At 42.7% G+C, this 15,783-nt stretch overlaps 1 protein-coding gene across 2 annotated transcripts in view; it reads right to left on the bottom strand.

The window, feature by feature from the left end:
* Positions 1 to 1,453: 1,453 nt before the first annotated feature.
* The window catches only part of LOC124271064 (ornithine aminotransferase, mitochondrial-like), a 32,580-nt gene continuing 18,250 nt past the window's right edge, over positions 1,454 to 15,783 (bottom strand). For both annotated transcript variants that reach the window (XM_046706143.1, XM_046706136.1), the window contains exons 3-9: positions 14,423 to 14,647; positions 13,682 to 13,905; positions 12,695 to 12,867; positions 12,014 to 12,092; positions 11,552 to 11,665; positions 4,228 to 4,366; positions 1,454 to 3,640 (exon numbers count right to left, since the gene is read on the bottom strand). In XM_046706143.1, coding sequence (XP_046562099.1) covers positions 3,477 to 3,640; positions 4,228 to 4,366; positions 11,552 to 11,665; positions 12,014 to 12,092; positions 12,695 to 12,867; positions 13,682 to 13,905; positions 14,423 to 14,647 — 1,118 coding nt within the window. In that variant the 3' untranslated portion in view covers positions 1,454 to 3,476. The remainder of the gene's footprint in view (positions 3,641 to 4,227; positions 4,367 to 11,551; positions 11,666 to 12,013; positions 12,093 to 12,694; positions 12,868 to 13,681; positions 13,906 to 14,422; positions 14,648 to 15,783) is intronic.

Below are 15,783 nucleotides of genomic sequence, written 5' to 3'. Positions count from 1 at the left end.
AAAGCTAATCAATCTGGAAATAACAGATATAAAAGAAATAACACAATTTTTAAATTGTTTGCATGGATAGCCTAGGATGAGGTAGCACAGATGAGTTTTGACCACTTAAAACATTTTAAAGGTAAGTTAGAGAAAACTATTTATTAACATTTCTAACCATTTTGAACTTGTAACATTATCAGACATATAGGCATAGCATAAATGAAACAAAAAACATAAACATAAAACCAAATAAGAATCTGTTACTACAAATAAAGTATAGAGGTGATCCAGCTTTTTTCCTAAAGAAAAGGGTCCCCTTAAATTAAATCCACCAAAAATGTTTCCTAAAACTGATTTTTGTTTCGTAAAACTGATTTTATTTTCTAAGCTGATAGACCAATTCCTTTTATAATTCAGGTTCCCCACTGCAACGAATGATGGATAAACTTGGAGACTCTTCCAACACATTTGAAAACTCAAAACATGTAAAATCATTTCCCCAAAATAAATTTGTCATATTATCTATATTTTGTTGTGTTACATTATCCATAGTGTATGTGCATGAAGCTATGAAGATTATGTGACAAATATTATAAAACAATATAAGCAGCACTAGTTAATGCATAGGGCAATACTGAATAGTATTAGCAAGAACAGATCTTCAAAACACAAAAAGGTCATTAATTCCATTCAAAGCTAGTTGACAAAAAACAGCAACTCTTCATAGACAAACAATTCAGATCCTGGTTTCTCAGTACCACTACATCACAAAGTGATTAAACAGAAATGTCCACTGTAGGCAATAAAAATACTGGTACAACCTCTCATTGAAACTAAAAAATAGACATTTCAAAACAGACAAGTGTTTGCCACTGATATGGCAATGTCCCCAGCCGCTAAAGAATGGAATATCTATATTTACCACTTTTAATTTTTTGGTCACATACAAGATGCCTGAAATGACTGGTGTCTGCATATCACCCAATGTAGGCTGTCAACATACTTGAAAACATTGGGTGCAATGTTTTATGAGATATATCACGCTTAAATAAGTTTGAAAAGCGGTCAAAGTGTCGTGGTGAACTTGATGGTAAGGTCAAGGTCACCCAAATCGACTGATGTCTGGGTAATCCCCCAATGTAGGCTGTCAACAAATTTGAAGACATTGGGTACAACAGTTCATGAGATATCGCGTTAAAAATAATCGGGACGTACGTACGGACGCCGCTGAATACATAGTCCCCCCGTTCCGCATTGCGGCAGGGGACAAAAATAACTTTCTATACTGTTTGTAAAGGTTGGAGATTCAAATTAGCGATGGATTTATCAAAGAAGTGTCATTCCCCTAAAAGTCATAAAAGAGGTAAGATAAATTTTTTCATTTTTTCATTTTTTTTTTGCATGACTAGATGCAAACAAAAAGTGTCAAACTTTGAAAATGAGTCCCAAAAATTATTTTTTTCATATTATGTTGTTTCTTCAAATTTTGAAAAATTTGAGACAGATTTATGTGTGAAAACACAGAGAAAAATTGTTCTGACCTTAAGAGGAAACATACATCAACAAGAAAACAATATGATATAAGTCATACATAAAGCAACATCCGTAACTTACAATATGGCACAACATGTTGGGGAAAAACAGCGGAAAAGAGTGGAGAGACACAGATGGATTTCAAGATTTGAGCTTCCATTCATTCCACAGGACAGAATTTATTGTTCAAATATAGAAAAGTCATTTTTACAGTATATATTCATTTTCAATATTCACAAGAAAACTTTGCAAAACACAAATCCATACAGGCATGTTTTATTGTGTCATTTGGCAGCAAGACTCTTTTTTAAGAAATGATGGAAGAAATAACCCAAGACCTGAGAGCGAACATTGCTAATACCACATCATTAAGATGATACCCAACAGGAGGTTATGTTTGGTGTAAAAACACATTTAGACAAGAGTGAGTGAAATTTTACGCCACTATTAGCAATATTTCAGCAATATCACCGTGGGGGACACCAGAAATGAGCTCCACACATTGTACCCATGTGGGGAATCAAACCTGGGTCTTTGGCATGACGAGTGAACATTTTAACCACTAGGCTACCCCACCAGCCCTGGGCTAACTAGTTGTAGTCCCTTTATGTATCCTATTACATACCACGGAACTCAACACACCATACCGGTATTCTCCAGCAAAAAGACTTCAAAATATTTTACCCTGCTAAAAATTACATAAAAGTTGGCTTGTAATTACAACATTAAAAAACAAAACAGCACTTTGTTTCAAAAAGAAAAGAATTATTACCCCAAATTAAACATTTCTCCATGTAACAGATATATGAGTGACATGCAATGAGTGAAAGTGGCTCCTTAAATGGATGAGGATGAGGATATTCTATCAACAAACAAAGAAAATACACTTTTCTAACAATGTTGTCCTACTGATATGTGCAGCTGATATGCAGGCTCCTATCACAAAACAGTCCTATCTGTCTCAACTGGAATGACAGCAAGTTTCTTAAAACTGACGAAAAAATCAAATGTCTATGTTAATTAGTCAAATCTAGTTTAAAAAATAGAATTCACCAAGACACTTAAACATCATTCTCCTAATACCAACACCTCTTATCACCCACCAAACCATGCTATTAACACTCAATTTAACACTGCATTGACACTTCAGAAAAACTCCAAACACTTGAATACTGACGCTATCCACAGACACTCTGCAATTTCACAGTAGACAGCTCTGCTTGAGAATTAGAGACATACGCTAAATACTGTTTGATGTAATAATAACTACCGGTATATTATTTTTCGAAATAGTCATAAATTCAACTTATACCCTATTGTAAATGTGAATGCATTAATTACAAAAGTGATGTCTGAAAATTTCTGCAATTGATCACTTACTGACATTATTTAAGAGAATTTCATTTATTGATATCCTTCAAGCTGGTAACATATTTTAATATACTTATAGCAGTTAGGCATATTCAGTTATATTCATATTTTCTGTAAAGCCAATGAAAATATAAACACCATAACCAAACATGAAACGTTTACTTGCCTGCACCGTCTACACAACCAGGCCCCATTGTGCAAAGTTATCTTAGCGCAAATCTGATCATAGTGAGTGAGTGAGTGAGTTTAGTTTTACGCCACTTTTAGCAATATTCCAGCAAGATCATGACAGGGGACACCAGAAATGGGCTTCACACATTGTACCCATGTGGGGAATCGAACCCGGGTCTTCAGTGTGACGAGCGAATGCTTTAACCACTAGGCTACCCCACAGCCCCCTTATATTATATTATATAAAGGTGATCATCACTCCCAAACATTAACATAGGCTTGTTATAGTCATTGCGCTAAGATTGCTGTGTGGAACGGGGTCCAGCATCCTAAAAGCAGAGGCTGAGTCAACTGTGTGCAATTTGTATTGAATAATATGAAGGAATTGATAATCAACTTAAAATTGACCTGGAAACTGTTTAGTTGAATGACTGGACTGTTCTCTTGATGATATCAATACATTCATATATCTGAGGTTCAGTGATTGTCAATGGCGGGGAGAAGCGGATGATGTCACCATGTGTAGGCTTGGCAAGGAGGCCATTATCACGAAGCTTCACGCAGACATTCCAGGCGTCCCATTCTGGAAGAAAAAATCCACAAAACTGAAAAAAACATTCCTTTTTTTTAAAGAATTAAAATTGATTTGTCTAGGGCTAGCTATTAAATAGACCGTTGAGATCATTACCGGTAATCATTACCTCAATATTAACCAACTGTCTACATTTTGGAGAATATTTTTTCTCTCTAAATCCAAGTTTCAGAGGTGAGGTGAAATGGGGTTTAATGTCATACTTAAGAATATGTCGCTCATATGATGATGTGCACGCATGTGTATGTGTGGATGCTTGTACTAGCCCAGACTTAAGATGGTTCTAGCTCACTGAGATACCATGCCACAGATAAGCATGAATACGCCACTCATACACATTATACTGACTCCGACCAGTACTTGTACCTATTAATGCCGAGCACCAGGCAGGGACCAACAAGTACCATACTTTAACATCTTTTGGTATGACGTGGCTGGGGATCAAACCCCCGACTTTCAGCGCTGCAAGTGGACGCTCTAACCACTACACCACGGAGGTGTTCCAAGTTTCAGAAACCAAGGCTATAACTCTAGATAAACTACTTCTATGTGAAACTGAGCAGTAGAAAGTGACTTACTCTTGTTGATAACGATTGCATTCAGTAGACCCTTCCCTCTCACGATGCTGACGACATCTTTAGGCAGTGTGCTCAGCTCCGATCTCAGGATTTTCCCCAGCTTCTCGGCATTGTCAGCCAGCTTCTCCTCCTCCAGAACCTGCCGATTGAATTAGAGTCATCATCATCATCATCATCATCATCATCATCATCATCATCATCACCTACCACCATCTGCACCATTATCACCCTCCCATCACCATCTACCACCAACATCACCATCCTACCATTATCTACCTAACGTCATCTACCAAAAGTCATGATCCAACCATACCCCTACCATCATCACCTAACAATTATAACCCTACCATCATCACCTAACAATTATAACCCTACCATCATCACCTAACAATTATAACCCTACCATCATCATCTAACAATTATAACCCTACCATCATCACCTAACAATTATACCCCTACCATCATCACCTAACAATTATACCCCTACCATCATCACCAAACAATTATAACCCTACCATCATCACCTAACAATTATGTAATTTTTAGAGTAAAATTGATATTTTATACTTATCCTGACTCATGCTTTTTTGCTTGTCTTCTTCTTCTTGTGAACATAGTGGAACACTTGTATCTCCTTAATTGAAGCTCGCTTCAATGTAAAATCACTAATTGGTACTCACCACCAGTCGCCTCCCTTTGCCCTTTTGGCGGGAACAGGTGTCGCCACCCTCTGGCCTCATGCTTCACTCTCTCCTGATTTTGCGAGCCCAACACTTGAATTTACAGGGAAATCCAAAGTGTTATGTGGGGAGGATGGGAGGGCTTACCTCATGAGTCAGGATAAGTATAAAATATCAATTTTACTCTAAAAATTACATATTTTTCCTTATCCTGACTCATGCTTTTTTGCTTATAGAATCCGACGGAACCGGAGGTGGGAAAACAATACTTTGGATTTATAATAAGTGATTTGAATAGATATAACTGTAATAACCCCTTACGGGAACTTCATGAAGGCATAGACTTAGGATGTTTCCTCTATTATAAACCATAGGTTATATAATGCCATAACTGGGGTATTACATTAATAATATACTGAGATATATTACATAGATATAAATAATGAAATATAAAAGCGACTCTGATAGAGACGCTGTACAACTGAATATAATATCAGTATAAGCTTAAGGCTGAATAACTTAAGCTAAGTATATACATAGGCCTAGAACTCCGTAGAGTTATAGCTAGATAATGTATGTATACCATACATAATAATCTCGTGAGGGTAATTTTTAACGCCTCCGAGGGACTGTCAGCTGCTGAGCGAGGACCAAGGGACCGAAATGGTGAATGCCAGATACGTCCTCGGTGGTGATATCTCTCAGATAGTGATTAGCAAACACCATGTTAGATTTCCAAAAGCATCCTTCCATAATTGTGTTCAATGAGCAGTTACCGTGTAGGGCGAGAGTGGAAGCCAATGCCCTGATCTCATGGAGATTTGATGCTGTTGGAGGGTCCAAGCCTGCTGCCTTGTAGGCACGCAGTATGACAGTCCTTATCCATATAGATATGGTGGTACGAGAGACTTCTGTCTGAGTTGTTGCTGACAAGGGGATGAATAATCGTTTGAGAAATCTTCGCCTTGTTTTGGAACGTCGTAAATAGATTCTGAGAGCTCTGACTGGGCACAGCGATAAGTCTAGTGTATCTTGAGATCCGAGAATCGAAGATAGAGCCGGGAACGTGGAATAACCTGTCTGGTTGACCTGGTAGTTGATTTTTGGCGATGAAATCCCATCTTAATCCCAGGTGCGCTGTGTTTTGATTGTCATCAAACTGTATCCTCTCATAATCTAGAGCGTGAATTTCGGACATTCTGGCTGCCGTGGCTAGCAATAACAGGAAAAGTGTTTTCTGTGAGAGAAATTCAAAGGTTGTCGATTCCAATGGTTCATAAGCCTCACTTGTGAGGTGTTGTAGCACTACATTCAGATCCCAAGCTGGGGCGTGGAACTTCCGCTTTTGGTCCTCCAATCGGAAAGCACGTAGTAAGGCCAGTAACTCTGGCGACTTAGTCAATTTGACACCCGTTCTCATCGTAAGCACAGAACTAAGCGCGGCAAGATATGTTGATAATGTCGAGCCTTTTAAATGTTTGTTTTGACGAAGGTAACACAAATAGTCTGCCACTTGAGGATGTGTAGCATCTCTCGCTGTAAATCCCTTATTTGCTGCATAATTTTCGAAACTGTGCCACTTGTCGTCGTACAAGTTTCGCGTAGAATACCGTAAGGCAAGCGTGACCGCTTTTGCCGCCCTGGCAGAATATCCTCTCTTGTTTAAACACATTTTAATACAGTCCATACGTGAAGTTGGAATATTTCTGGGCTTCCGTGCACCTGTTTGGTGTGTGGATGTATTAACAGATTTGAGCGCTTGGGTAGCTCTAGTGCCGGTTGACAGATTTCTTGAATTAGAATGGGAAACCACGTTCTGGCCTGCCAGTAGGGCGCGACCAAAGTGAGTTGTAGGCTCTGTGTTTGTCTGATTTTCTGTAACACTTGAGGCATTATTACTGGCGGCGGAAACGCGTACGCATTTGAGGCCTTCCCAGGATATGCTTAGAGCGTCTGTTGCCCATGCTTGTGGTTCTGGGACTGGTGACACAAATGTGGGTAGCTGATTGTTGAATCATGTGGCGAATAGATCTACTAGCGGCGTTCCTATTTGCTTGGTTATCTGTGCAAATATCTCTGTATTGAGCATCCATTCTGTCGGTGACGGTTGATGTGGCCGAGAGAGTGCGTCTGCTAGTACATTTCTGGCTCCGGGAATGTGACATGCTCTGACCTGTAGATTTAGATCGTGTATTAGATCGAACAGTTGAAAGCTTAGGTTCAAAAGGTTCGGTGATCTCGTTGAGCCTTGTTTGTTCACATAGAACGCCACTGCCATGTTGTCGGTATGGATCATTAGGTGCGCATTTTGTAGAATCGTGCTCCAATGCAGTATGGCGTTGATTACAGCTTTCATCTCTAACATGTTTATATGGAGCTTGCTTTCTTGCTGATTCCATAACCCTGATGCCGTCCGGTTGGCGAGATGAGCTCCCCAACCTTGGAGTGACGCGTCTACATATAGATGGGTTTTGAATTCCTGCTCTGCTAAACAAATCCCTTCGCAGACATTCGATTTCTTTGTCCACCATAGTAGATGAGGTCTGAGACGTTTCGGTAGACTGAATGGTTGTAGGTCGTCGAGATGTGCATTGATGAAGACCTGTAAGGGACGTAACTGTAATCTGCCTCTGACTGTCATGTCTTGGGCTGATGTGAGGAGACCTAGTAGGCTCTGCCACTTTTGGAGTGGTAACGGAGAGAGTAGAGCTGGTGGAATGGTCTGTTGGATCTTGGTCCAACGGTCTTCTGGTACGACGATACGGTTGAGATTCGTGATAAATCGAATGCCTAGGAACTGCAGGTCTTGCGATGGTACTAGGTCCGACTTGAGTAAGTTTACTAACCATCCTAGCTGTGTTAGTAGCTTTATGATGTAGTTTAACTGTAGTTTGAGACGCTGTGGATCTTGATCTACTTGTATCCCGTCGTCGAGGTAAAATGCACTGCGTAGCCCTTGACGATGTAAATAGGCGATAATCGGTTTCGTTATCCTCGTGAATAGCCAGGGGGCTGATGATATTCCGAATGGGAGTACTTTCCACTGGTAATGTAGCCCGTCTAGTGTAAACCGTAGGTATTTCCTGGATTCGGGATGTATGGGGATGTGCAGATATGCATCCTGTAGATCTTTACTGCCCATGTAGTCCATGGGGCGAATCAACTGCCGTAACTGAGGTAGATGTATCATACGAAACTTCGGTGGTTTGCGTAGATAATTCTTGTTGAAGAAACTCATGTTGTAGATGAGTCTGTATTTCTCCTTGGAGTTTTTCTTGGGTACTAGGAAAACTGGGGAGTAGAAACCTGGTTCGCTGTTTCTTTGATCTATTACTTCTATGGCCTGCTTGGTTAGGAGTGATGTAACAGCCTCTCTTAACTTCGGTAGTTGATGTGCCTGTAAGTTGAACTTGTGAGGGTTGACTGTCAGCGGAGGCTTGGCCTGTAGCGGGATAAGGAATCCGTGTTGAAGAATGTTGGAGACATAAGGGTCTTGTAACATTCCCCAGTTTTCCCAGTGTAGTTGAAGGCGTCCACCCACTTGTGATGGTTGTACTGGAACGGTTGGGGGTGGAAGACTCCAGTCGTTCCGAACCTGTCTTTCAACGTTTATAGTTGCGGGAACCTCTGGGTGTCCTGCCTCTTCCTGAGCCTCCTCTATAGTTGCCATATGGGCGACGAAAAGAATCTTTTCCCCTGGAGCTGGCTATCTTCCTGTCTCTTGCTCTCTGTAGACCCGTGAATTTAGATCTCCCTGAGTATCTTTGTGAAGTCTGTCGGATGACACTGGCTAGTGTATCCATCGATTTAATCATCAGGACTTCTCTGGAATCCTTAGTGACTTCCTTGGAGACTCTGTCTATTCCTCCGTCAAAGATGGATGGGGAAGACCACGGGGCTGTATATAGTGGAGCTGTAAAGTTCTCACCCCAGCTGCAGGAAGCGAGGAGGCCTTGACGACGAGCTAAGGTCAGTGCTGCTGAGACAGATGTGAGATGATCCGTTAGGAACTGTTGGTCCTTCTTTTGCATAAGTAAGGCCGAGTAAATCATTCTATCATCTTCAGAGGTCGTGTTACGAAATCTCGTGATAAGTGTCTCATTGATCGTTCTAGATCTATTTAGGCCAAAGAACATACGTCTCGTCATGGTTTCTATCTGAACCAATTTGAGATCGTCAATCTTGTAGTTCTTGTTCTTGACATCGCTGATCAGCTTGTAGTTTTCATCGATGTCTTGAGCCTTGAAGAAGGGGTCCATGTTATGCGTGGAGAACTTCTTGGCGTGAAAGTTTGGCAGATGTGGTGTCTGAACTTTCGTGGCTTTGTGGAAAGCTGTGTCTAGATTCTGTGGTACCGCAGCAATCGGGTCGATTGGGGTAGTAGCGTGACAGCATCTGCATCGTCTTCTTTCATCAGGTATGTCTGCGCCGGATTACCACTCTTGGAAGGTGATGAGAGATCTAGGTTGTTTACCATCCAATATCTGATCTCTGCATCTGAGAAAATAATTCCTCCATCATCTTCTATTCCAGCATCATTGATGAGAGGTTGGTGCTCTTCTGATGTTGGACTGTGTGGTTCTATCTCTATATCGGGTGACGCTTGTGGAGACCTGGTTGTAGGCTTGTGTGCAGACCTGTGTGGTGATCGACGTGGTGATGTACGCGGAGATCGGCGTGGTGAACGGTGAGGAGATCGTCTTGGTGATCTACGTCTGTGGGTTGACCTTCTCGGAGACCTGTGAGGGGAACGTTGATAGCTTCGCGAAGCTCTTGTGTAGTCCCTTGATGACTTTCTAGATGATGACGATCTGGGTTCAGGTGTCCTTCGCGAATGCCTTCGCGAAGCTTCCTCTGCGTCCGGTCCTGGGGAACGGTGATATGACCTTCGCGAAGGCTTCCGTGAGGTCTGGTGGTCTGAGTCCGTATCTGAGGTTGACGCCGAAGAAGGTGATGATCTCTCCCGCCTTCGCGAAGGCTGTACATCTGGGTCCTTCGTCGAGGTGGTCTGTGACTTCCTTCGCGAAGGTGGCTTCGTCGTGGCTGCTACGTTGACGGGGGGTGCCTCTGGGGTGCTGTCTACGTTGGAGCCTTCGCGAAGGCTCGGACCCTGGGTTGGCTGCTTCTCCAGTCTGTAGTGGCCCTCCATCATGATCATGATTTGCCGCATCAGATCTTCTGGGATGGTCTGCGACGAAGTAGACGGTGCCCTCTCTGCGATGTTAACGGTGGGGCCCTCAGGGATCTCGTCTGACATCAGTGTAGAGGCATCAGGCTGCATGGTGATCTCTGCTGACGTCACTGTAGCTGTCACCGGTCTCTTCTTGTGCCGTATGTCGGGGATGATGATCGGCTGGTCATCGTAGAGGCCCAATTCTGCGGCTGGAACGATCTCGGCTGAGAAAGTTCTTGACGACTTCGTAGATTTCCCTTTGGAGGATGACGCTGCCCTGGGGGTACGAAGTCTGCGTTGAGAAGACGTTGAGGCCCTCTTGGACTTTATCTGCGATGACGGGATGTCTGGGGAGGCCGGTCGCTTCTTAGAGGTGACGGACTGCATCCCACGTCCCTCTTCCGATGGGGTCTCTAGCAGAACACCAGACGGGAGGGGGTCGATCGACAGCAGCTGACTGGATGGGAATTCCGATGTATCGGCCATGTCTAAACCTTGTTTGCGTGATCTATCTGCAGCACGTCTCAAGACGCAAAGATGGTATTTATTAAAGGCAGAATTAGTTAAATTAATGCAGTAACTGCAACGTGAATCAAACGCACAAGGCGTAGAACAACTAGGGCATACTACATGCGGATCGGCAGCGGAAAAACGTAATCTACAAATAGTACAGATTTTCATCAACGTAATACTAGCTGAACAATCACGAACTCACGTGAATAAACAGTAGAAATACGATTAATTATCAATACAAATTAATGAAGGATACTAGCTATACCTTTATAGTAAACTATAAGAGGTAACTAACTAAGGAAAATCAAAGGATATAGTGTGTAAGGAGACACAGGCGCTCTCACATCCTGCTCACTGGGCGAAGAAGGAGAGAGTGAAGCATGAGGCCAGAGGGTGGCGACACCTGTTCCCGCCAAAAGGGCAAAGGGAGGCAACTGGTGGTGAGTACCAATTAGTGATTTTACATTGAAGGGAGCTTCAATTAAGGAGATACAAGTGTTCCACTATGTTCGCAAGAAGAAGAAGACAAGCAAAAAAGCATGAGTCAGGATAAGGAAAAATATAACCCTACCATCACCACCTAACAATTATAACCCTACCATCATCACCTAACAATTATAACCCTACCATCATCACCTAACAATTATAACCCTACCATCATCACCTAACAATTATAACCCTACCATCATCACCTAACAATTATAACCCTAACATCATCACCTAACAATTATAACCCTAACATCATCACATGAAGAGAGCAAGGGACTAACACACCAATTTTCTTGATTTACTTGTAGTTTGGTCACAATAAAATGGATGTGAGAAGGGGACCAGGGGGTCACTTGTAAGGCTTTGAACTTATTGAATCAGTGAATCTACAGTTCTGCACCGGAACCAGGTGGAAGGTGGAACTGAATTACACATTAGGTAACCATGGTAAATAAAGTTACACATATACCTCTAATGCTGCAATTGCAACTTTACACGCAAGGGGGTTGCCGCCAAATGTGGAGCCATGCTCCCCTGGTTTGATCGTCAGCATCACCTCATCATCGGCAAGGATAGCAGATACCTACAACAAACAAAAGCATGTGACTGAGTGAGTACCGTTTTACGCTGCTTTTAGCAATATTCCAGCAATATCAGGGGTGGGACACCAGAAAAGGGCTTCACACATTGTACCCATGTGGGGACTCGAACCTGGGTCCTTGGTGTGACAAGTGAACACTGTAACTACTAGGCTACCCCACCGCCCCAGAAAACCATACACAACATAGAGAAACAGCAAGAAGGCACTGTAGTCGCTTGTCACAAGTATTCACAGCCAAGTTTAATTTCAGGTGAGCTAAAAGTAATGCCACATTTGAATGTATTTTCGAAAAATAATTTATACTTTTGGCTTGATCACATACGATCTTACCGGTAAAACACCTCCTGACAGAGCCTTACCAAGGATGACAATATCAGGGCGGACATTCTCGTGGTCTACGGCGAGACGCCTGAAACACAGACATGTTGACAGTGTCAGAAGTTAATTAGCACTCTGACTGCTGTGTAGGCACTATTTATAACCAAAAACTATACACAGCCTTGTTCCTGTCAGAGTCCATCACAATTGCACAGATGACACTTACTGGTTATTTTGCAATAAGTGCCACAGCCTATCGTTCTATGGTTCAACTCTATAAATACTCCTAGTTTGGGAGGACACCATTAAGGACTGCATAAATTATACCAATGTTTGTTTGTTTGTTTGTTTGTTGCTTTATGCGGACTCAGGAATATTCAGTCTGTAAATAATCAAGTCTGGACCAGACGATCCAGTGATCAACAGCATAAGCATCGATTGGGACACAATTGGGATACGATGACATGTGTTAACCAAGTCAGCGAGCCTGGTCACCAATCCCAATAGTTGCCTCTTACAACAAGCATGGGTGACTGAAGACAAAGTTTTAACCCGATCTCCATGTGAATATCAATCCCTTTATTCTCTGCTCCAGACTTAACTATTTACAGGCCACTGTCATATATAGCTGCAGGCAAAACAACAAAAACACAAAGAAAAATGCTGTATAAGAGACAAGTTCATTGTCCTTACTTTCCAGTCCTGGCCAGTCCGGTCTGCACCTCATCAGCTATCCACAGCACGTTGTACTTGGTACACAGTTCCCGCACCTTCCTCAGGTACCCCTCCTGGGGCACGACCACACCCGCCTCACCCTGAATGGGCTCCATCATGAAGGCACACACGTTGGGGTCCTGCAGCTCTTTCTGGGGGAAAGTCACAATTGATGTTTGTTAGGATTCAACTGTTATGGCTAATTTTGTTTTATTTTTAATATATTTCAGCTATCTGATGACAGTCTGAAAAAGTGTGAGTGAGTTCAGTTTTATGCTGCTCTTAGCAATATTCCAACAATATCATGGCGGGGAAAACCAGAAATGGACTTCACACATTGTACCCATGTGGGGAATATCGAACCCGGGTCTTCAGTGTGACGAGCAAACGCGTTAACCACTAGGCTACCCTACCACCCCCTGAAAAAGTGTGAAAGAGAGAATCCAGTGATTGGCATGATGACCATCCATTAGACAAGCAGCAACTGTCAGATAAACATGTTGGACAAACAATCCCTCAATCTGCATAGCCCTGCAAGACACTTTTGATTATAAATATACAGTCAAACACTGCACTATTGAAGTTGAAAGGACCTGAAAACATTAAAACATGTTAAGTTGTCCAAGGTTTGACACAAACACAAAACAATGACTAAATAAGAAAAATACAGGGACCAAGCTTTCACTTGAAGACAACCTTTAGTTCGACACATCAAAGTTTGACCGAATGATATCTGACTGTGTGTAATTAGAATTAACACTTCATAGCACAAAAAGTGTTCGTCTCACTTATCAACACTTGTCACTTTCTTATCAACACTTGTCATTTTTGGTCACATATATTTGCTTTTATGAAAAATGGGCCTTTGTAATAAAATGACCTTCACACTTTGGAAATATAACCTTGGACATCAGGGACCCTCCTGGTACCCATGTCATGAATGAAATACTCATATCCTAACCATACCTCCAGAGCTGAAATATCATCATAGTTGACGATGGAGAGGCCAGGCATGTAGGGGCCGTAGCCGTTGTAGCAGTCGGGGTCGGTAGAGCTGGAAACAGCAGCGAGTGTCCGTCCCCAGAAGTTGCCTGCAGCGAAGATGATCCTGGCCTGGTTGTTCGGGACCCCCTTGACCAGGTACGCCCACTTCCTGGCTAGTTTACAGGCTGTCTCCCCACCTTCCACACCTGTGAAGAAAGACGGTCAGTGAGTCCACCAGGTGGTTTAATGCAATCAAAATCAGATGTATTATTAAAATACCTCTCTGTCGGAAGAGCTGACAACCACTCCCATAGAAGGCAAGAAAACACTGACTGCCCAATCTAAAGGAGGGATGCTAAAGTTCAGAAGCTAATCAGCTTTGTCCCTTTCTACAGTTTCTTGAGCATGGTATTTTGTTGTAAATCTATATATTTACTGCACACAGAGAAATATGTCTGCCATTTTCAATTCTTTCTCTGAAAATGGAGAGCTTCAAACGTGATTATGGACAATGAAACCCACAATCATGGACAAGTACATGGCAGCAAAATGGTCCTGGGCTCTGCTTCAGAAGGCAATCATAGTTCAAAGACGATATAACTACCATACTTCAACAAAAGACTAAAAGTCATGGTGCTAAGATCTGTTTGTTAACTGGGACTATATTTATACATGTAACACTAGACTAGACATTTAATTCACTGAAGCACCAAGGATTCGTACCTGTGTTCATGGGGAGGACTTTATCATACTTGAAGAGTTTGGTGATGAACTCTTCGTACTCTCCCAGGCAGTCGTTGTAGAAGGCCCTTGATGACAGAGTCAAGATGTCCGCCTGATCCTTCAGGGCCTTGACGATCTTGGGGTGACAGTGGCCCTGGTTCACAGCACTGTACGCTCTTAGGAAGTCATAGTATTTGTTGCCCTCTACATCCCACACAAACACACCTGAAATGAAGAAAAAGAGGGTAAAGACTCATTTGCCGTTTACATTGAGATTTGAATAACAATCCTTTACATCATGGCAAACCTGAACCAACTCCCTGAGTCTGTATAACTTATTTCTACCTGAGTCCACATACTCATACACATATTCATCCACAGCCACCAAATCACCCTTTATTTCCGCTTCTACCAAACTGATCCACCCAATCACCCTTCATTTCCGCTCCTACCAAACTGATCCACCCAATCACCCTTTATTTCCGCTTCTACCAAACAGATCCACCCAATCACCCTTCATTTCCACTCCTACCAAAGTGACCCACCCAATCACCCTTTATTTCCACTTCTACCAAACTGATCCACCCAATCACCCTTTATTTCCGCTTCTACCAAACTGATCCACCCAATCACCCTTCATTTCCGCTCCTACCAAAGTGACCCACCCAATCACCCTTCATTTCCGCTCCTACCAAACTCACCCACCCAATCACCCTTTATTTCCGCTCCTACCAAACTGACCCACCCAATCACCCTTCATTTCCGCTCCTATCAAACGGATACACCCAATCACCCTTCATTTCCGCTCCTACCAGACGGATCCACCCAATCACCCTTTATTTCCGCTTCCCTACCAAACGGATCCACCCAATCACCCTTCATTTCCGCTCCTACCAAACTGATCCACCCAATCACCCTTCATTTCCGCTCCTACCAAGGTGACCCACCCAATCACCCTTCATTTCCACTCCTACCAAACTGATCCACCCAATCACCCTTCATTTCCGCTCCTACCAAGGTGACCCACCCAATCACCCTTCATTTCCACTCCTACCAAACTGATCCACCCAATCACTCTTCATTTCCGCTCTTACCAAACGGATCCACCAAGTCACTCTTCATTACCGCTCCTACCAAACTGACCCACCCAAACACCCTTCATTTCCGCTTCTGCCAAACTGACCTATCCAATCACCCTTTTTTTCAGCTCTGACCAAACTGATCCACCCAATCACCCTTTATTTCAGCTCCTGTCAAATTGAAACACCCCCAAATCACCTGCTCATTTCAGCTCCAGCCTTCTTCCTTCCAGTTCCACCTAATCACCCCATCATTTCAGCTCCTCAGCTCCTGCCTTCCTC

This window comes from Haliotis rubra, unplaced genomic scaffold, assembly GCF_003918875.1.
Source record: "Haliotis rubra isolate DU_JTF1 unplaced genomic scaffold, ASM391887v1 Scf1022, whole genome shotgun sequence".
Classification (NCBI taxonomy): Eukaryota; Metazoa; Mollusca; class Gastropoda; order Lepetellida; family Haliotidae; genus Haliotis; species Haliotis rubra.
This window is presented reverse-complemented; position numbering and strand designations above follow the sequence as displayed.